We start from the raw sequence: 24,053 nt of genomic DNA, 5'->3' as shown, positions 1-24,053 counted from the left end.
TCGGCTTTGCTCGGCTCAGTCACGCCTAAACTCGTTCGAAAAGCGAAACTGAAATCATTCCATGGCGATGTACGAAGACTGATGCTCTTGTCGTGGACTACTTGTGCAAACGGGTTTCTTTGCATATAAAACGGAGAACAGCAACTGAAATTAGTTTTTTTATAACTATAATGTGAATTTAGTTACTAGTGGTGTTAGTGATTACGTTTAATATCAAGTGATAAATACAAAGAATTTTGTGAAGTGTTTCAATTGTGTTACCCTGATCTTGCTACTTAGTCCTGGATTCACAAGGATTGTTCTAATTGAGACATAAACTTGCATACAGGTAAGTTTTAATAATTAGTTAAATTGTAATTCGTTTAAAATTATTCGGGTTTATTGAAATGGCTTCCGTTTATCGACTCGCTTGCGCGGTAATGGCTGACATTCTTTCCTTCCAGCAAAAGAAAAGTTAACTCCATAGTTTCAATTTTATAGTTTAAAACAGTTTTAATTATTAAATTTGAGACGGTGAAAAATATTTTAGTGTCTATCCGCATGCGTAGGTAGGAGATTAGGTCGGGTGGGTGGAGGGCAGAGAATGCATACAATCAACAAGAACGACCGGTCGCAGTCTTACATAGTAACATGAAGCTAGCTGCATTGTACCGGGATATGTTATAGAATCGTTTTAACGAATATTGTACTATAACTACAAAAATTCTGTATTATTTAAACTTAAATGTTAATTTAAAACAAAATAAAAGTAGTTTGTTGTGTGAGTAAACCTCTTTATGTTAAATGTGTCATCGTGTCTCGCGGATCAAACGAGCCCCGTCGGGGTTTAAAACATAATATTTGTTGTTGCAGGTCTTTGCGGAGCACACAGAACGGTCCCCACACTATGAAATTGCGCTTCCATACATTCATTTGATCAAGTAGACATAGAAATAGAGAAATTTTGAAGCCCGTCCGTTTTTATTCCGTCATGGCTATTCTGTAAGTATACTCGATGTCGTCGATGTATTCAGTTCTTTCGAATATAATTTGTTTCTTTTTATTTATCGTTACGCTACCACGTTCACTCCCTCGTACGAACAGCATGCCAATTTGTATGATTTTTTGTTACTCCCCTTTATGATGCTGAGGCTTTCGTCGACGTGTGACTATCAGTACACTGACCGCGTAGGGGCCGCCGGTGCCCGTTCACTCCTAGTACTAACCTATTTTTGTACGCGGCGATAGAAAAACATCCGTTGCACAGGTTGCTACATTCTTTCATGTTTATTTACGTACCTGCAAGACATTGTTACCATTTGTCAAAGCTTGAATTATTTGTTTTAAAATGTTTTAACATCTTTATAGCTGACCGAATGTCCGCTAGGGTTGCAAATGTAGTCAAGAGAATGTAAAATAGGTTGGTACTGATGACACCGGGGAAGACGGGTCACTGCGCGTCCCCGCTTCAGCTCACAAACTGACTCCGATCGCACTGGACCCCTCCGAGCTTTCTCGTTACTGTTTGTTGTAAATGCAGGCGGATGAGCGCGTTTCATGTAAAGGTTTCGGAAGGCGAGTAATCGCTAGGGAGCGGTGCGGTGCGATGGGAACGTAGCGGCAACGGCGGACAGTGGCTGAGCGGGTGTATCGCGTTCCAGATGGACGGGTGGGTGCCTCCGTGGGCGACAACGGTAGGCCACATGCGCCCGCGCCATGTGGCGCGTGCTGCTGGCCCTCGGGGCCGCGTGCGCCGCCGCGCACGCCTCGCAGGACGTGGTGCGCAATTTCTCCGACCCTGTATCTGCACCTACATCCCTCTTCAATCACCTCGTCGTCGACCGCAACACGGGCCGAGTCTACGTCGGGGCAGTCAATTGGATCTATCAACTCTCCCCTGATCTGGAAGTAGCACAGTCGATTGTCACGGGTCCAGTCAATGACTCTGCGCAATGCACTTTCGATTGCCCACCTAACTTCGTGAAGAAACCGACGGACAACGTGAACAAAGCGCTTGTGATCGATTATGCCACGAGCAGACTTATAACATGCGGTTCGGTTCTCCAAGGGTTGTGTTCTGTGCGTAACCTTAACAATATTTCTCACGATGTACGTGAAGTCCGGGAACCAGTTGTGGCGAACAATGCCAGTGCATCCACCGTAGCTTTTATTGCGCCGGGTCCCCCGAACCCTCCGATGACCCAAGTGATGTACGTTGGAGTAACGTTTACAGGGAATTCTCCTTACCGTTCTGAGGTACCTACAGTGAGTAGTCGCTCCTTGGAAGATGACAGGCTCTTTATGATAGCAAGAACAGCCGTTACTACTGGTACCAGAATGTTTGTCAATTCTCTTTCACGAGAGCGGTATCCAATAAACTATGTATATGGCTTTAGTTCGGAGGGATTCAGCTACTTTTTGACTACACAATTGCGTGGAGTAGGGTCGGACACTTACTACAGTAAGTTAGTAAGGGTATGTCATGATGACGAGAACTACTATTCATATACTGAAATTCCTATGTCGTGTATGGGTGAGGGGGGCGGAAACTTCGGCTATAACCTGGTACAAGCAGCATTCGTCGGAAAGGCGGGCTCAGTACTAGCTGGCGAACTAGGAATAACCGCGCAACATGATGTTCTCTTTGCAGCCTTTAGCCAAAGTGAATTGATAAATACTCATACGCCATCCAATCTATCGGCACTTTGCGTTTATTCTCTGAAAGCCATTCGACGGAAATTTATGCAAAATATTAAAACGTGCTTCAGTGGCAACGGCTCTCGTGGCTTAGATTTTATATCACCGTCACACGCCTGTATTGGAACTAAGCTGCAGTCGATAAGTGAAGATTTTTGTGGATTGGACGTGAACACTCCCCTGGGAGGAGAGCAACCAGTTGAAGCGGTTCCCGTGGCGGTATTTAAGAAGAGGCTGACAGCGGTGGCAGCCACAGCTACCGGTGATTACACCGTAGTATTCGCTGGTACTGCCGAAGGGCATCTTAAAAAAATCGTCGTTGAGAGCGCTACCTCTGCATTCGAATATGGAGACATTGTTGTTGATGAAAACTCACCAGTGAACAAGGATCTGTTCTTTGACACCCAGCTGATGCATTTATACGTTATGACTGAGCGCAATGTGTACAAAGTAAAAGTTCAAGAGTGCAGTGTTTACAAATCCTGCCTAACATGTCTCGGAGCCAAAGACCCTTACTGTGGATGGTGTTCTCTCGAAAACAAGTGCAGTCTCCGATCTGATTGCCAGGAAGCTGCCAAGGATCCACTGTATTGGATATCTTACCGCAGCGGAAGATGCACAACTATAACCCAAGTGACGCCGAATCAATTGCAACGAACTACAGCAAGAACTTTAGATTTACTTATTGAGAATTTACCTACTCTTAATGGACAATTCTTATGTGCATTTACAGCTTTAGATCGTACTCTCATAACTAATGCTACCCGAACGCATAACGGTGTTAATTGTACTACACCGCGTACTGATACTCTGCCATCAATTCCAGCCGGTCAGCATCATTTTACCGCTAAACTTTCCGTGCGTACTACTCAGGGACCCGATTTCGTTGCAACGAATTTTACCTTTTTTGATTGTAATACATATAGTTCGTGTACTCAATGTGTTAGTTCGTCTTTTCCATGTGATTGGTGTGTTGATGGTCATCGCTGTACCCATGATACTGCAGAGAATTGTAGGAATGATATTCTCGTTACGGGCGTTAGTAGAATAGGTCCCAGTTATCGTTCAGGTCCAGGATTTTGTCCCACAATAAACTCTACATCCGACGGTACTAATGAAATTCTTGTTCCGTCCGGAGTTAAAAGAGCTATTAAGGTTAAAGTTCATATTATAGGTCAATTCATTGTGCAAACAAGATTCGTATGTCAATTCAATATTGAAGGTCGTGTTAATCATGTCGGAGCCCAACTTCTTGCTGATACTATTTATTGTGAGGCTGTAGAGTTTACTTACACATCACGCGCGCCGAACATAACCGCTTCCTTTGCTGTAATATGGGGTGGGTCGAAGCCTTTAGATAATCCGGATAACACTCATATACTCATTTATCGTTGTAATGATATGGCAGATAATTGCGGTATATGTTTAGCGCTTCCTGAAAAGTTTGGTTGCGGTTGGTGTCAAGGGTCAGACCGTTGTGAAGTTCAAGAACAATGCGGTGCCCCTAGCGTTTGGTTAAATCGTACCCAGACATGCCCTAATCCAGAAATTCATTCATTCCGACCTCAATTAGGCCCATGGGACGGTGGAACTAATATTACTATTGAAGGTATAAATTTAGGTAGAAATATATCCGATATTTATAATGGTGTTACTATAGCAGGCATTAAATGTCAGCCTATCATTGAGTTATATGTGAAAACTAGGCGTATTGTATGTACCGTAGACGGACCGGGTGAGGAAGTTCCTAGGGACGGGCCGGTCGTCGTTAGAGTCGCAGATTACCGCGGCGAATCAAAACATCATTATGCATTTGTTAATCCGAAGATTAATTCAATTCATCCTAAACATGGGCCACAATCTGGCGGAACGAAGTTACGTATAACAGGCGAAAATCTAAATGCGGGAAGTAATATTCAGGCATTCATAGATGATTTACCATGCGCCATTTTATCGGTATCACATGAGGAAGCCGTCTGTAGAACTAGCCATTCCTATCAGCTTAAAATGGGTACGTTACGGATGCGTTTCGATAACGGGATGCGTACTTTGGAACGGGAAAAGTTCGAATATGTTGAAGATCCTGTTGTGATTTCAGTAGAATCTGGTCCACCATTGGCAACACAACGAAAACAACCCAAAGGCATTCCGTCTGGCGGGATAAACATCAAAGTAATGGGGCGTAATTTTCATTCCATTCAGTTCCCACAAATATATGTGTATCACGATAATAGACCGTACATAGCCCCTTGTATTATAGTCGAATATCAAACCCATCTCATATGTGAATCTCCCGGCATCGAAAGCGCTGGCCTGAATCTAGACCCCGATAGGCCTTTAGAGTTAGAATACGGTTTTAATATGGATGATGTACAAAGTGTACAGAATCGAACGACCAAGACGGGTGAAGCTTTCCTTCTTTATCCGGATCCCATTTATGATAGGTTTGACGAGGATGTGAAATATTACAAGGGTGAATATTTAACTATTAATGGTCAGAACTTAGATAGGGCCTGTACAGAAAGCGATGTAGAAGTACATATAGGCGACAGTTTGTGTAACATTACTTCTCTTGGTAGGCATCAATTAACTTGTAAGCCGCCGTCTCGCGACGAGTTGCCAGATGGGGTCGAGAGCCCAGAAGTAGTTGTTAAGGTTGGTCGTGCGCTTACTTATAAGATTGGTAAATTATCTTATTCTTCGCAGGCTGGCCTGCAGGCTGCTATAGGAAAGCCAGTATTATTCGGTGTTATAGCGGGTATAATTATAATTATACTTGTATTTGTCGTGTTTCTAGTTATGTATAGGAGAAAATCCACTGAAAATATTAGAGTATTAAAAAATATGCAAGAGCAAATGGATATTTTAGAGTTAAGGGTAGCAGCGGAATGTAAAGAGGCATTCGCCGAGCTGCAGACTGAAATGACCGATTTGACGGGTGACGTTACTGGCGGTATACCGTTCCTTGATTATCGTACATACGCTATGAAGATATTGTTCCCCAATATTGACGATCACGCCGTACTGCAATGGGAACGTCCAGAGCTTATTAGGAAAGAAAAAGGTCTCAGATTGTTTGGCCAGCTTATCATGAATAAAACATTCCTCCTCTTATTTATTCGTACTTTAGAAAGCAATAGATATTTTTCGATGCGTGACCGTGTTAATGTAGCTTCTCTCATAATGGTAACATTACAAAGTAAAATGGAATATTGTACTGACGTCTTGAAAACTCTTTTGGCTGAGTTAATCGAAAAGTGCATGGAAAGCCGAAATCACCCTAAGCTGTTACTCAGGCGTACTGAAAGCGTCGCCGAGAAAATGCTTAGCGCCTGGTTTACGTTCCTCTTATATAAATTTTTACGTGAATGTGCAGGCGAACCGCTGTACCTTTTATTTAGGTCGATGAAAGGTCAAGTTGACAAAGGGCCAGTGGACGTTATAACCTCGGAAGCGCGATACTCTCTCAGCGAAGAGAAACTAATTAGACAGTCCATTGATTTTAAACCGATGACCGTTAGTGTTTCTATATCCCAACAGACCATCTTCGTTAGCGGTTTAGAGGCTACAACGGAAAACGTGCAAGTCAAGGTCCTCGACTGTGATACGATTAGCCAAGTCAAGGAAAAATGCTTAGACGCTATTTATCGCGCCACACCGTATTCACAAAGACCGAGTCGTGACGAGTTAGATCTGGAATGGCGTACGGGCGCTTGCGGTCGTTTGATTCTATACGATGAAGACAGTACCACTAAATGCGAAAGTGAGTGGCGCAAACTAAATACACTAAATCATTATCGCGTTCCAGACGGAGCTTGTTTCAGTCTAGTTGCTAAACAAAGCTCGGTTTATAATTTGTCTAATATGGAAAAGAATGACAAGTCTCATACATACGAAACTCTTAATAGGGGAAAATATGGTTCCGCTAGTCCACCGGCTAGCCCGCTTAAGTACGAACACGGAGGCGGTTTTAAATATTGGCACCTCGTTAGGCACCACGACGGTGACGCGCACAAAGAGGGAGAGCGTGGAAATAAAATGGTATCCGAGATTTATCTGACGCGTCTTCTGGCCACTAAGGGCACTTTGCAAAAGTTTGTCGATGATTTATTCGAGACCATCTTCAGCACCGCTCACCGCGGGTCAGCTTTGCCTCTCGCCATTAAATACATGTTCGACTTCCTCGATGACCAGGCACTCCAACACGCCATTTCGGATCCCGAAGTGGTCCACACCTGGAAAAGCAATTCTCTTCCTCTCCGCTTCTGGGTGAACCTAATTAAGAATCCTAATTTCGTTTTTGATATTTACAAATCGAATACTGTCGATTCATGCTTGTCGGTTATCGCGCAGACCTTCATGGACTCCTGCTCGACTTCCGATCAAATTCTTGGCAAAGATTCACCTTCCTCTAAGCTTCTTTACGCTAAAGATATTCCAGTGTATAAGGAATGGGTAGAACGCTACTATGCGGATATAAAATTGATGCCGGCAATCTCCGATCAAGATATGAACGCCATGTTAGCAGAAGAATCGCGTCTTCACACCAAGGAGTTCAATACGAACTGTGCATTGAACGAATTGTATGCGTACGCGGTGAAGTACAACGAACAGCTTATGGTGACTCTCGAGGAGGACGAGTTCTCGCAGAAGCAGCGGCTCGCGTACCGCCTCGAGCAAGTCCACGGCCTGATGGCGCACGATTATAACGTTTAAGCGATCAGTGCGAGGCTCGTACCCCACCGCCCTGTATATACTGCCCCCGCACATATCTATGCTGGCAGCATTGTATATATTAGATAGTGTACAGTCTTTAATATTGTAATTTTTGTATAATTTCAGCGGTCCGATGTCGTTTTTTAATTTTATATATGAACTTTGTATTGTTTTTACACGACGAATCCGACTGGCCGCGGTCGTGCCACAGTATGCATCGTAAACTAAATTGTGTATGTCTGTCTATGTGTGCTCGCGTCGTACGAGTTAATGTTACGTCGATCGGTGTAAAATGTGTGTCGCAAAAATAAAATCGCATGTAAGCTCGCCGGCGAGAGGCATATCGCTCGCCGACGGGCAATTTTTAAATTTGTACTCGCAATCTACTTAACGAAATAACCGTCAGTGATCCGGTGAACGATTCCATTAATAAATATCGTCGAATGTATGATTGTGTTTGATTGAACGCGCAGCGCCATTGTCCCCGTCCGACGAAAGCCCCGCGCTCGCGCTCGGCAGCTGTCCGCAGGGAGGACGCGGTGCGGTGACGACCCGGGCCCTCGCCCCCGAGGCCGTGTGCTGTAAGGCGGCAGGGATGATCGCGGCCCTGCTTTTTCAGTCGTTACCTGAGGATCGCGGCGCGCACGGCATTCGCGATCACGAACAACATATACTGCATCCCCGCTTACGTGCTGTGGATGATGGCGCTGCGCCTCTGCAGACCCTTGTACGCCCCCCTCTATTGGAAGGTCGAAGGCCTTATGTATCATTGGCTGTTGGCGATGGTCTCGCTGTGGTCCTGGACCGCCGGATATGACAGTAAGTACCGTTTGATACAATACGACATGCGCGATCAGATCAGATGCTAACGAGTCGACGCATTCTAATACAAAATCCAGTCTAGTTCTCGCTAGAGGTGAAGTAACTATGAGTAAACTTTTACCATTGTTTGTTACGTCACAGTTCCACGGCCGTACTTTCAGGTCGCTATACATTTTAAAACAAACATGAACAGTCTTACTTTTTGAAGATGTTGAATTTATTTAAAAAATTTGTTCACTATTTATACGAGTGCCACCTTTATCTTGTATTGTAACAAACTATCTTATCTAATCTTCGCATGAGATATTTTTCGTTTGTTCCAAATAAAACTACAAATGGTATCCGGCAATAAATATAATGAATAGCATCAAGGAAGCCATGATAAAAAAAATATCGGTGTGGAGAAAAACATACATTTATAGTTAAGAGAACTTAAAACTGGATGAAATTATTAATCATTTGAGTATTGAACTTAAAAGGATACATTAAACAAACAATATTGAGTAATATACACACAATACTGCGCTTTATTTTATGAGAACTTGTAGTAGTCTTCATAGGTAAAGTTATAAATAAAGAATAGTAGTAGTACAATGAAACAATAAAAAGGCAAAAAGAAATACAACGAGAAAAAGTCAAGAAAGAGAGAGGTTACAAAAGATTACCACTTCACTTTTCACTTCCATACAGCAACTCGTGTATTCTTAATACGCACGAAGTCATCCTGAATGTCTTAAAATTACGAGCATTCTTATTAAAACAATTAATCTCAAACTCAAGCTGGATCGATAGTAGCTTGCGATCTGTAAATAATTTTTGACCTCAATAAAAAAAAGAAATTAAGTCAGTCAGTTGTAAACGATGGCTATAATTTCTCACAACTTTCCGAATGTACCAATTACATCTGTCATCTTCATTATCGTATTAAATTCTTTTCATCCATATAGAACGTTTGCCACAACTTGTTGAAAGTATTCAATTTCATCTAAAATTGTGTTGGGAATAGTTTTAAAATTAAATAGATGTGGATGCATTCTTGACATTATTAAGGTGTAATACAATGAGGTCATAAAAAACAATATTAAAATATAAATAAATAGAAATATAATATATTCTTAACAAAAATATGATGAGAGAAGAATATTCATGAATCGTGAACGATGTCTTCAATCCAGCTTCGAAATGGTTCGAGCAAGGTAAGTAATATTTTTTTATATTATAATATCATTTACATTGCACAGACACAGATACATCTTTAATAGTCATTAATATTATAAAGTAATTCTGTTATCAACAGTAGTATTTGACTCCTTGATACAACTGACTTCATGGAATTAAAAATATGACTTTAAGCCAACATGTCAAAGTTATCTTATTAATAAAACTGTATGAATTTTCCGTCACTATATTGAGTCAGCGACGCTATCATGACTATGACTAAGTCATTATATACATGGTGTATTGAAATTAAGTGAAACTTCGTGAATATTCATATTGTATGAGTGAGAATAGTTTTAAAGTATCTATTGTTAAAATACTTCGCTAACAGCCGGGATGAAATGATTTGATATACCTAATTCATAACTTGTAAGCAGGTCAGTCTGTTGATGTATGTGTAAAGTATTCTGGTCGACTGAATTTGATTTTGCTAAATAAACATTTACCACAAACACAATAGACACGCATGGAAGTAATCACATTTTAACATATGTGCATATAAATTTTTATTTTAATAGTACTTCATATTTTATTTTTAACTTGCTTCTATTTTTGAAAAGGAAATGTGATGCTCATTAAACATTTATGAAAGCGAATCCATTTTTAGCGTAACCGGAAAAAAAATGCTATATGTAATTCGTTGAAATTGCCTCATTCAGTGCTTGCTCGCTCTCGAAATGTAGGTTTCTAGGCTAGCCGGAGAGCTGTGGCGACAAAACGCATTACCCTCTTTCCGATTAACTGATAATATCCTCTGGTTTAGCCGCGGTTTTAGTTTTAGCTCGGTGTAATTGATTTTTGGTTTAGATAATATGTAACAATGGTGCCGTTCGGTAACAGCTAGACCGGTCGTCGTGGCGAGCTGTATTGACCTTATGCGGCTGCGTGCTCACGAGAGGACGGTCGATGACCGCTCCCAGCCAGGAATGCCGCTCTCCCCACTCGTGGCGTTGCTTTTCGACCGAATCTGCATGACACTATCGAATTCTGACTTTGGAACTTTTGCTGAACGTGTTTTAGTTGTGTTTTGATCGAAGTTTTATGTTATGACTCATACCTATACGGGATTATAGATACAAACGACTAGCCGACTGTTTAGCAACGTCGGTTGGATTTTTCCTGTAAGTTTGGTATAAGTATTTCTAGTGACAGGTCGAGGTTTTCAATAATGCTAATAAATATAAGTGTGTACTATTTCGATACGCGACGAATATATGAGGTATAATTAATATCTAGTGATGGAAATGTCAAATGTATTTGTTTAAGTCGCAAACGTTGAGTCACGGTTCGCGTGGCTATGTCTACGCTCAGCTTATTGTTCAATGAAGTAAGACAATGTCACCGAGACTCAAAACAATACGTATCACTCACATTTATTGATCGGATCGATTGTTGTAATAAGATACTTCTTGAGAATTAAATACTTCCTGAGAAACTTGCCGAATTCTTTCCAAATATCATCAGATAACATTAAACCACTTAAATCCGGCACATGACTTTCAGCCGGTGAAAGTACTGTTGCTTGGAATATTTCTGCCGTATCGATCTCATTGGATGATTGACGGATAATATAATGGGTCCCTATTAAATATTGAACTCTGCACTGTTACAGCACTAATTAATAATTTTAATACGATACCAATAAAATTGTAACATGTTTATATTGAATTTTGATCGTTTATTAAATGTGCAATTGGTCGGAACTGTTCAGAAAAGGTCCGTTATTTTTCAACATATTTTTAATCGTTTGATATTTTTTTATAGTATAAACGTGTATATTGTCATACAAGAAACAATACTGCGTTCATTTTGAGATGACAAACGAAATGTCCTCCATGCGAAATAATAATGATTTAATATAACATTGTTTTTGACTTAAAATGTGAAGTGTACACATACATACATAATCTAATCCGTCTGTTCCAACTGAAACAAATGATATTCAATCGGTGTCCGCCTACAACGTCATTATAAATTTAAATCAGAAGAGCTATAAATTCCATAGAGGAGGACGTCCTCTCATTGTCCGGGATGCGGTGTATCACGTGTATCCTGGAACGATATGGCGCTCTCTAGAAAATTTGTATATCTGCATGTATTTATAAAAAAGTCACTAACTAAAATATAGTAAATAGAATCTCTTGAACTTTAAAATAGTAGCTTATGATTTAGAATTTAGTATAAGTATATTTAGTGCAATTATTCCTGGATATTTTTTTATATTGAACTATTACTAACACGTAGATACATGACTTAAGATGTTAGATGTCCGTACAGAGATAGTGCCTTACCACAAAGTGAAGAGAGTTCAACATGTTACATAATTTATGCAAGACGTTATCTATCACCCATGGAATCGTTCGGATACACGCTGGCGACAGCTAAATATTTTGACAAAAACATTTCTGGCAATTTACGTAGAATTTTTAATCTAGTTAGCTATCGTATAAAAATATTCATTAGTAAGTTTTGTCAAAAATGTCGCCGTGCAACGAATTAATATTGTTCTTTTGTTTCAATAACATAAAAATATGAATTGAAAATAGCTCGAACCAAGTGGAATGGGAATTGATTGCGTGCTTTGTTTCATATCTATTGATAGTTTTTCATATATTAATACATTTAACAAATATATATATTTTTATTATTTTAAGCTATGGCCTCACAACAAATATACTTGTAAATTAAATTATTATTGACATATGTAATTGTGATGTCATCTTACACATTTTTATGTTTGTGTATGTCATTTGGGATATGCACATTATCTAATCTGCCGACGTCACGAAAAAGGTCTTATTGTGACGATGGTTAAAATGAGTTCAAATAAATTTATGAATAAATTAAAGACTACTTTTATCTTCGTATTTTCTCAATACCGTCACTGATTGGTCGAAAGGGACTGTCTTAAATAGCTGTCAATTATATTATTTAAGTAATTCAAGCATCCTTCCGCTTCGTTTTATGAATCGGTCTATTGATTGCCTTTGTTTTTTTATTCGTACATAGGGCTTCCGGTCATTTGAAATGCTCATTTGTTTTTTGCTATTTGTTAAAGCTTAGAGTTTCAGTAATTTAATATTCCCGTTGAAACTATTAATTTACAATAAAAAAGTAACAGTTTTTTGTGATGAATGGAATATACGAAAAATAATTAATACATCAGTGCTCGTATAGTTTTTATTGTATTACAAATTTTTCTCCAAATTGTTTTTGTTATTCAGTGAATGAAAAAATTAAAAATTGAAACAAAAGAACGGAACAATGATTATAATTTTTTTTATTATTATCTAGTTATTCGTCAGGTTCTCCAAATATTATGACGACGCGGCGTTTAAAATCACATTTCAAAGAATCGCTGGTGACGCCATTTATACGGTTCTCAAGGACGTTAGAGCTGACAGCTTTCTTAATATTTATTTAATTATAAATGCAGTATTAGTTGATTTAGGTGGAAATGAATTTATTGTTTGATTTGTCCCTTCACCTTCAATTGTAAATATAAATAATACAAAGAAGATTCATATCAGACTGAAGCTATTAGTTTTTATTATACATGAAAATAAACATCTTTTTTAAAACGCACGAACTTCTTTATTTCAAATGACTATAAAGCTGTAAATAAAGTCATAACAAATCATTTCATACTATTTTCGTTCTGACGCCGAATGCTTTTACAAGCACTTTTTTGTGCAGGCCTCTATGTACCGAGTGACGCATAGACGTTAAAATTAGCGAGTGTTGGTCTCGGTGAAGAGAGTGTTACCATTAAACAGAATCTTTTGTTGGAGACGATGTAAATAACGAAATGCGTCCGCGTTGTTTATGAAACGCGGTTTTATTCTAAGCCAGTTAAAGTTAATTAATCTTGTTGTTTGAATTTAACTTAGAAGGAATGATTTTGATTATTATTTTTACTGTCCATTTAACTTATGTTAGGTAACATTGGTATTAAATATAGTAAAGTTATACCTACGTCTCGATTAACTAAGTGACGGCAACGCTACAAATTGAGTTTAGTCTGCCAGACGTCCAAGTCGATTATGATGCAACTACACTATCAAATTATTTAAACCTACCTCCCATAATATATAATCTTCATACAGTATAAATAAAATGGCTCTAACATTTATTTGAATTCATGACACAGAATTTACCCATATTTGAATAACTATATTTTAGAATAAAAGGTAGGTGCAATATTTATTTTTTTAATTTACGGTAAATTTTTTTACGAGCAATATTATTTTTATTAAATAAACGCGGTAACAATTCCTTCATATAAAGCCTTCTTTGTCTAGATCCGCAGTTGCATGTAGTTCTTAAGAATATACCAACTCACGATTATGAGGAATTCTCTACCCGCATGTGAACATGCTGGTATCTTTGTAATGGCTGCCGTTTGTTCAGAATTCTTTAACCTTAAAATAATGACCTAAAATTTGCACGGAAAATTCCGACTTTATCAAATATACTCGAAATAAAAATATATTTTTTCATAAGAATACTCAATAATTTAAAAACGCTTGGAGTTTTATTTGGTATTGTTATAAATAGAAATGTATGCGCTTGAAGCTCTTTTATATAAGTGCACATACATGTTACAAGTCCAAACTGACTGGCTTTTTATAATTTACGAAGTTTCCCGGCACTATTTGAAAGACGGAGCCAATTGGGGCTTGTTTGAAGCAGCTAGTGTATTTGCAAAGCGGAACTCATATTGTATAGGAGTGAAATGTTTAGATTGAGAGTCGATAACGAGAAGCGCACTGACTACCTTAAATAGTATGTCAAATAAAATTTTATTCGTGTAGAAAAATATGTAATATATGAGATTATATTATTCACTTATAATATGTTGTCGATTAATTATTGAATATTGATGGCAGCCCTGTGATTTTATCAATTATAAGAAATAAATTCAATATGATTTATGATTTGAAGCAAATATTTGGACATGTGATAAACGTTTAATGTTTGAAATAATTTCACACGGCACAGAGTATATAAGTTATGTCAGTGACTAATCGCGTCAGTGCAATTTGTCATACGATACAGAGATTAAAAATTAACTGACTTGGTAGTCGATAGATAACTGTTATTTAGTTCTAAACTTTTTTTTTAATGGTCTGATATTTAATACGACCTCTGGGTCAGTGTTTATTAATGATATGTCTATGTAGTTTCTTGTTTCTGCTTCTTCTTCTTATATCACGTGCTTTTGAAGATTCTTCATAATTAAGATTAGATAGAATTTTTTTTCAATCTTAATCAGAACTAATTTTTTAAAATGCATAGAATGCATTAATTACTTTTAATATATATTGCATCTTAATTATTACATGGCGTGACTGTTACTTAAGTTAAACGTACTTAAGGAGTATTATTGGATTTAGGGGCACTCCTCTGATTTATAACCAAAGTAACTTCACCTCAGCAAAAATGTTTGGAGCATGGTAAAATACTCCAAGTTGATATTAAACTTTATTGGCAAATAACTCGTACTATATAATTAATCTACCTTTTATAAACATATAATTAAATACGTAATAACATACAGACGTTACATAACGTGACAGTGAATAAAAATTATCAACAAATTTTATAGATAAGCTTGTATGAAATATAGTTATTGTTATGTAAGCCGTTTTAAAATTATTCCGAATATTATCAGAGTTTATAAGAACGGCGCATCTTTAAGAGGGCAAGGTTATCGTCTGTACAAAGAAACGACTATATAAAAACAACCATTTTTGGTTTGTGTTCGTGAACTTAATATTAACAACAGATTTTGAGATTCTTTTATATTTCATTTATGTCAATGTGATATTTAAATAACACATACTAAACGTTGAACATTTTGATTGATATTTAAAAAAACCCTCAGACGAAAGTATTTTAAATTATAACAAAACAATTCTTTCGGCAGAATATTTATGATCCAGTTGATCACAGATCGTAATAATGAAAAAAAGTTAAAAGTTAATAATCGTTTCAACTCGTTAATTATCGAGAAAAATACGAGTGTATTTAAAAATTAAATGTAAATATTCCACAACTATTATTTATCATAAAGATCAAGTGATGCTGTTAAGTATTACATTAAGGCGTGTCACAGGCGCATACCTCGGGCTGGATACCAAAATATAACCGGTCCGTCTTCCCACATCCCGGTGTTTGATGAAACGATTACACTGGAACTCGTTTGGAATTAGTTCGCTCTTTGTTATTGACATTTTAAAACCAAAATTAGGTCTTTAACCATATCTCTAATTGTTGGTATTCCCACGACATAGAGATACATTAAAACCACATGTTGCTATTAATTGAAGGAAATTTAAATAATTGAATACCTTGCAATGTTATAAACATTTTCATGTTGTTTTAAATGTATATCAGACACAGTGTTAGTCATTAAAGTGCATTAGCAAGTCTCCAGCCGCAATTATCTTAGTCAGATGAACAGCGACATTGACCGACTACTCTTTATATATAAAGATAACAAGACCCTCCTTGTAAACAAACAGGAGTTGACGAACGCAATGCAGAGTGTAGACAGCACACCATAAACGTTTATGTGGATGACAGATGAAATACAGTGTTGCCTCTTCATTTTATAGATTATAAAACTTAACTATTCATCCAAGATCATAAACTGTTTATTATTTTTATGTAATAATATATAGTAAATGTGTATGTATAATTGTTTGTGTACATTGTTAAATAGCACAAAGTTATGTAAAAATTTTATCTTTATTAAATTCTTAAAATGTTTACATTGATGTTTATGTAAATAGATTAACCTTGAATTTAATTAATAAATAATGTGAAAGATCAGACAATAGAATTTGTAATAGATTCTCCCCTTAGATAGTATTTAAAGATTAAATAATGACTAAACCTTATAATTTACTATTAGCTGTCACGCAATATTAATAGAATTCTAGTCTAGTTTAGTCTATCAGTATATATGAAGTTGATCAGCCAGTAAGTCTATTTAATATAACTAAAATTCATTGTTACGATGTTTGTCACAGACGTTACGTCTCCGCATGTTATTGAAATGCTTAGCGTCAATGTAGGTGGTTGTGTAACCTTTACATGTGAAATAAATTGAAAAATATCAGCTTTCATATCAACGGCAACTTCACATTTCAATGTCATTTCAGAAAACATAGTTTTGAAGTCGTTTCAAGATTTTGGATTTCGTTTAAGTTTCGTAATCTTAGATAAAATGTTTATTCTTTATGAGAGGTACTGCTTTGTGATATATATATATACTTAATATAACTAAAATTAATTATTCCAAATATTAATTATTTCGTAATTAGGAATATGTAGTACTATTTTTTCATAAATGAACTTGCATCACCATATACGATATGGAGCAAAACAGCAAATAAACACAAATATTTCATTGTGTGCATCTTAAATATTGTTGTGTTAGAGATTTTTTACGTGGTCCAAGTCCAACCAAATTTATTCTAATAGCAATCTGTAGGCAAAAACATTAATTTTAATTTGATAAATTCTAATATTTTATACTCAGTAATTGTTAATTAATTATCATATATGTAATAAATAATTTTATATTATATTGTAAAATATGTTGTAAATAAGTAAGTAAAAATTTTAAACTTAATTAATATAAGCAGCCTTTGTTTTTATTTTATATTTTTTCTAAATGGCAATAAGATCTCATAGATGTTTAGTTTAAATATGTATTTATAGTCTGTGATATAATTTCTACGTTGATTGATGTGTCACTTAATAAGTCAAGGTTGAAACTAATTGGTTTTGATTGGAAAGTAAAATACATTTATTAATATGAAAGTCAATGTATGATCAAAGTAACAGGGAGTAAAGTGTTCATCCGGTGCGAGTTATTTGTAAATGAATTTATAAGAAAATCACTTTTGAAATAGATATTTCAATTAAAAGCAATTACTTGCTAATTGTGCCCTTGCCTAAATCCTTTGTAGTTAATTTTTAAACTGATAAGTGTTGTTAGTGCTTTTTAATTCCTATCAATAAGTATCAATTTTATAGATTAGCTACAAAACATCTTAATTATTAAGAAATAAAAATAAGAAGTTATTCATCCATTATTATTTAATAATGTAAGTTTTATAAGATTATTTAAGTTACATTGAAAAAATATAAATCTGTCATGAGTTCATTTAGTAGGAAAAAAATGGATGACAATGACAATGTATTTTGTGATGACGAAGAAAAAAAGTAATCTTTTTCTGTATAATATATTTCAATTACATGCGAATTTAAAATGAATTTATATAAATTTGTTAAAATTAGTTAACAACAGTCGCAATCACACTGCGAAATCTTGTAAATCATGTCGCGAGGTCAATAGTACGATAAGATATACTATATATTATCAGGAATGTAACCTGTTATCATGTGAGATAGAAGCAATTTTATTTAGACATATATTTTTAATGTGTTTCATTGATTTTATTCCTGTCATAGCGGTTTTATTGTTACGTAATGTTTAGTTTGAGCTGTTAAGATTAAGCAAACACGAAGCCCCTCATCTCGGGACTTGAAGACGTCATTGAGTGATCTCTACGCCGTCAAATATAAACAGGGCTGATACTCGTTAAATACAGCATCCGTGATATGAGTACGAAATAATGATAGAAAAATGTTCATAGAACTACCAGCTGTGTTAATATCACTGATACAATATATTAAAAACAAGAATAACTAAAATACTTTATTCACATATTATTATATTTTATTAATGTACTAAGTTATTTTTAGAATTTTAGCTTTAACTTGCTATTGCATTCCAGTGGCCTTGATAGGAATCCGAGTTGATATAATTACATTGAATGTTGGTAATATCTTTCAATATCGCTCGTGAATGTCGTAAGGCAGCCCTCGTGATGCGCGGCAGTAAACAAGTTCTGGTACCCCTCATCGTGCTGCATTCCACGGGATGTTGGGGATGCGCTATGAATGGGAAACATTTAAAGATGTCACAGGGTTGTATTATTTTTATGCGAACGGAATTTTAATTTGATTTACAACTTGTCGTCTTAGTTATGTTTCATTATGAAGTGTAGGCTGAATACTTGTGATATTCTCAAAAGATATTTTAATATAAATGCAATACGGATTCATTGTAATATATGTCAGCCAAGCAAATAAGGACTTTATTTACATAGGTGTATGTGTATTTACCGAGATTTTATTACTAATAATATATTTATTATTTGGCATACTTCGAATATGTCGCTTGGACACCTGATCTCATGTATGAGATATCTCGTATCTGGACAGATGAATATGATACGATGAAAATGGAAAAATCAAAATGAGGTCACACAATCAATCTGGAGTGGAAGTTTTGGAAGTAATAAAAAACTAGCGGACAATACAGGGCTGTTAAAACTGAGACGGGTACTGATATTTTTATTGTGTCAGTTAATTTTTTTATTGGCTCGTTAAATTTGGTATATCGCAGCCACTGTTTAAAAGCGACAGCTATAACGGAATTGTGAATATAAATCCTTAATCTGAAGATTTTACGAACAATTAAATCTAACTAGATATATGATTCTCTTTAAAATAATATTTCCTTATAAACAACGTGCGTACACTAATAACACGATGCTAGCTGGTGTGTTAAACTGTAAAATTACTTATAGTTTTAGTGAATAAATGCAAATTAATACTTCTATGTTTATCAAGTGAATAAATCTCTTATAAGTTGTTTATAATTATGTCTCGTGATTAACTTTCGTACATGAGGAACTTATTGATCTCACACATGTGTAGTCTGTATGGATAAATGATAATCGAAGTACAATTGTGTATTATTTTATCAGCATTGCACTTTTTCAACCTTCAACTATTTTGGTCCGACCTTGACCCCGTCTTTCCGTTTTTTGACCTTGAAATGACACACGTAGTAGTAATTTCCAGTAGGTATATTATATTTTGTTTTAGTTTATAATTTAATCTTAAATGAATTTCATTTTCAACAGTAAGTTTTCAATATAAAGAATTTATTAAATAATTTTAATCAATTTACAATTAGTTAATCAGATTAATTTTCTAGTGATATATTAAATTAAGTATAATTTTCTGTTAGTTTAATGTAAGTAAAGAAAATAATGAATTTTTTTACATTTTAATTTTAGCAATAAAAAATATAAGTATGAACCGGTATACTTAATGTTAGAAATCTTTAATTCTTTCTTTTACTTAATTTCCTTCATTGAATCAAGATGAGATCTTTTCTAAAGCATGATGACACTTTTCTTGTGTCGTAATCAATTTATATATCAAAAGCATAGTAAAAAATGTCGTCACATCTCATCTGCCCGTGAGCACGGCTGCTGCAAAGTACCCGAAACGTCGGCAGAATGTAGTTTTTTTTTAAATAATAAAATGACGCGTACTAATCCGAAAATATTAATTTCATTTAAATAAATACTCGAGAAAGTCTTAGCTCTCATTAAGCATAGCATTATTGCGTACAGTCAAATGACTCATGGGTGTATGATGACGTAAGAATATTTTTATTAACACCCGGTTCATTCTGAGTCACTTATCATTGTACAGGATATGATAAGGTAACTGAGTATGATTTAAATAAATGTCTGTATCCCTATAGACATGTTGGAAATGTTGATAGAAAACTTTTGTAGTCCATGTGTTGTCTGTTTTAAAATTGAACCGGTTTTAATTACTAGCTGTTACCCGCGACTCCGTCTGCGTAAGAAAAATAATAAGAAAATATGACCAAACTTTAAAGCCTCTTATGCGCCCAGCATCCCACTCGCGCGGTTTTATTTCGGGATGGTCAATCGGGATCTTCAAAAAAGTATCCTAAGTTACTTTTTATTACATCAGCTACCTGCCAATAAGTCCCGTTAAACACGGTTCAGCCATTTTACATATTAGCCGAAACAAACATACACTCGTATTGTGTTTACATATACATAAAAAAATAGGGGTTGGTGATAAAAAAGCAAAAATTTTGGGTTGTGTGTATTTTTTGATGCCACATTATAAAAAAATAACAAAACATTTCGTTAAAAATTCAAAATGTTTAAGGGTGAACAACCCTTATCACTAAGGGGTATGAAAAATAGATGTTGGCCGATTCTCAGACCTACTCAATATGCTCACAAAATTTCACGAGAATCGGTCAAGCCGTTTCGGAGGAGTACGGGAACAAACATTGTGACACGAGAATTTTATATATAAGATTTAGAAAAATAATTAATACATACTAAATACATTCAATTAGATACAATTTTATCTCATATAAAACCATGCTTATATTTTTAAGTGAATATTATCCTCATATGAAAGCTTTTCTTCCATTTTAAGTATATTTTAATCAATTACAACCGTCTCTTTATAAGACTCGCCAACGCTTCGTAACGGTGGACTTTAAAAGGGTTGTTTTTTTGTGCATTTCTCCTCGTACTTGGACATAATGATCTGACGACAAACCGCTCGCGAGAACTCGAAGATGTCTTAAGGTTTGATGACTGAATATGTGTGTATAAGTATACAATGATTGACATCTTTTTTTGGTTAAGTTAATAATTTTGTTAAATTACTATTTGTTTAATATATTTGTCTTCCTTGGTCCTATGTCCCCTAGATGGGGCAGAGGGCATCCACAGTACGTCGCCATCTCGTTCGATCTTGAGCTTCGCCTTTTATGTCGTTCCAAGTCTTGCCGATGTTTTTGACCTCTGCAATGATCGTCCGCCGCCAGGTCTGCTTAGGGCGACCACGTTTCCGCTTTCCTTCAGGGGTCCAGTCTAAGGCTTGTCTCGGTATGTGTTCCGGATCCCTTCGGAGCGCGTGGCCGATCCACTTCCACTTGCGACGTTTGATTTGCAGGTCAATCGGTGTCTCACCGCAGCGTTCCCAGAGATTAACGTTGGAAATTTTCTCGGGCCAGTAAATACCGAGAATACGGCGAAGACACCAATTGACGAAGACCTGAAGCCGATGCGAGATGTCCTTAGTAACCTTCCACGTCTCACATCCGTATAACAGCACGGATTTGACGTTGGACCGGAATATTTTGAGTTTAACTCTCCTGGTTAGTTTCCGCGACTGCCATACAGGACGGAGTTGCGCGAAGGCTGCTCTTGATTTGGCGATTCTCGAAGCGATGTCCTCTTCGGCACCTCCACTCTCCGATACTATGCTTCCTAGGTAGGTGTATTTGTGGATTTTTTCTATAGCCTCTGTGCCAATGAGCAACGGCAGAGAGGTTGTTGCTCCGCACCTCATCTCCTGGGTCTTACGCGTGTTTATTTTTAGCCCCATCTCTAATGCTTCTCGTCGTAGGTCGTCCAGTTTGGTTTGCATGTTGGCGTGTGTATGGCTCAGCAGGCATAGGTCATCGGCATAGTCCAAATCTTCCAAAGTGCTGGACAGTCCCCATTCTATGCCGCGGCGCTTGCTTTTCGTCACTTTCTGCATGATACCATCCAGAACGACAAGGAAGAGAATAGGAGAAAGGAGACACCCCTGGCGAACACCTGCATTGACTGGTATGTCCTCCGACAAAAGACCGTTGTGAATTACTTTACAGGAATATTTCCTGTAGAGGGCTTTTATCAGGTTGATTATTTTGTCGGGGACTCCAACTTCACGTAAACGTTCCCAGATACCTGTCCATCTCAGCGTGTCGAAAGCTTTTTCGAAATCCACAAAGGTCAAATACATTTCCCTCTGCCATTCTGATGCTTGTTCGAGGATTATGCGTAAGGTAATAATCTGGTCGGTGCACGATCTGTTGGGTCGGAATCCAGCCTGTTCTCTGCGAAGAAGAGGTTCAATGGCCCTCGATAGTCTGTCTAGGATAATCTTGCACAGCACTTTAGACGGAGTAGAAAGCAAGGTAATCCCTCTCCAGTTGGCGCATTCACTGAGATCTCCCTTCTTTGGCACAGTGATGAGAAGCCCTTTAGTCCAGTCATCCGGTAACTCCTCGGCTGACCAAATGTTCCGCAGAAGAGGTGTTAGCGCGTTCGCAGCGGTAGGTATATCTGCTTTTAACATTTCCGCCGTGATGAGGTCGTATCCAGGAGCTTTACCGTTCTTAAGCGACTGGATGGCTTTCACTACTTCCTCTTCAGTGGGGGGAGACTCGTCGATATCGAGGCTTACAGCGGGCAGGTTGGCAGCTGTGGTTGGTGTTACGGGGCTATTTGAGACTTGGAAAATTTCCTCAAAATGTTCACGCCACCGTTGGAGCTGTCCCTCCGATGTAGCAATCAGTTCACCCTTTTGTCCTTCAGGGGCTTCTTCTTTAAGGCCCGTTTTCCGGTCAAGATCCTCGTCGCCTTGTACATCTCCCTGAGATTACCGGAGTTGGCAGCTCGTTGGGCGCAATCCGCCACATTTTCCGCCCACACTCGCCGATCGTGGCGAGCACTGCGGTATATGGATTTGCGTATGCGCCTATATTGCATCCTCAGGTCTTCGCGCACTGCCTCATCGATAGTTGCCAGAATTTGAAGGTGAGACTTGCGCCTCTCCTCAATGAGATTCCAAGTTCTCTGTGACATCCAGTCCTCGCGTCTATGGCGTTTGTAACCAAGAACGACGGAGCTGGTCTCTGTGTAGGCCATTTTGATGTAGTTCCACTCCGCGTTGACAGATGAATGGTCCGCTTCAAGGGCGGAGAAGCGATTTCGTAGTGATACCCTAAAGGCCTCACCTACGACTGGGTCCTGTAGTTTGTTGATCTCAAATCGTTTCCCAACCTTGGTAGTGGTGTTTGTGGGCCGAGCTACAGCTACTTTGAGTCGTACCTTGGCAACTAGAAGGTGGTGATCGCTATCGATATCCGCGCCACGACGGTTGCGGACATCAAGCAGTGATGAGCGCCATTTGGCGCTGATAGCAAGGTGGTCGATTTGATTCTTGGTGACTCCATCGGGTGAATTCCAAGTGTACTTGTGGTGATCACCATGTATAAATAATGTCCCCCCGATGGTAAGGTCGTTGTCCTGGCAGAACTCCAGGAATCTCTCTCCATTATCGTTGCGGCCTCCCAGCCCGTGTGTGCCCATGTGTCTTTGACAGCCGACGTTTTCCGTGCCAACCTTGGCATTCAGGTCCCCCATGACGATCACTATGTCTTGTTTGCGAATGTTCTTTATAGTCAGATTGAGTGCACTATAGAAATCGTCCTTGTCCTCCTCTGACGCCAAGTTTGTAGGCGCGTAACACTGAACGACGGTTATCTTGCGGGCCCTACTGTTAAACCGAGCTGTGATGATTCGCTCTGAGATAGGTTTCCAGTCCAGGAGGCTCTTCTTCGCGGTGTCAGAAAGGAGGAATCCAACTCCGTTCTCACGTACACCTTCTTCGTCTTCCTTTCCTGAGTAAAGAAATGTAAGGTCTCCAGACAGTCGTAATTCACCAAATCCGTTTCTGCGCACTTCGCTGAGACCGAGTATCTGCAGCTTGTATCTTAGCATTTCTGCTCCTGCTTGAGCTAGTCGGCTATCCTCGCTCAGCGTTCGTACGTTCCAGCAAGCAATTCGTGTCCGTATTTTCATGCCAAATGTCTTCGTAGTTTGATCGGTCCGGTTTTGTACTGTGTTGGTTTC

General features: G+C 37.6%; 1 protein-coding gene across 2 annotated transcripts in view; it reads left to right on the top strand.

Annotated features, from left to right (window-relative positions):
- The first annotated feature begins 11 nt into the window (after positions 1-11).
- The window catches only part of LOC116770856 (acyl-CoA:lysophosphatidylglycerol acyltransferase 1), a 139,308-nt gene continuing 115,266 nt past the window's right edge, over positions 12-24,053 (top strand). The window contains exons 1-3 of one of the 2 annotated variants that reach the window (XM_061520944.1): positions 12-328; positions 853-981; positions 8,012-8,211. In XM_061520944.1, the coding sequence (XP_061376928.1) occupies positions 971-981; positions 8,012-8,211 (211 nt within the window). In that variant the 5' untranslated portion in view covers positions 12-328; positions 853-970. Of the gene's footprint in view, positions 329-852; positions 982-1,640; positions 7,841-8,011; positions 8,212-24,053 lie in introns of those variants that run through there. The other variant, XM_032662710.2, reaches the window with a different exon arrangement.

The sequence above is a fragment of the Danaus plexippus genome, chromosome 7 (assembly GCF_018135715.1).
Source record: "Danaus plexippus chromosome 7, MEX_DaPlex, whole genome shotgun sequence".
In the NCBI taxonomy this organism is placed as follows: Eukaryota; Metazoa; Arthropoda; class Insecta; order Lepidoptera; family Nymphalidae; genus Danaus; species Danaus plexippus.
Note: the sequence above shows the minus strand (reverse complement) of the source record. Positions and strands in the feature narration are given on the sequence as shown.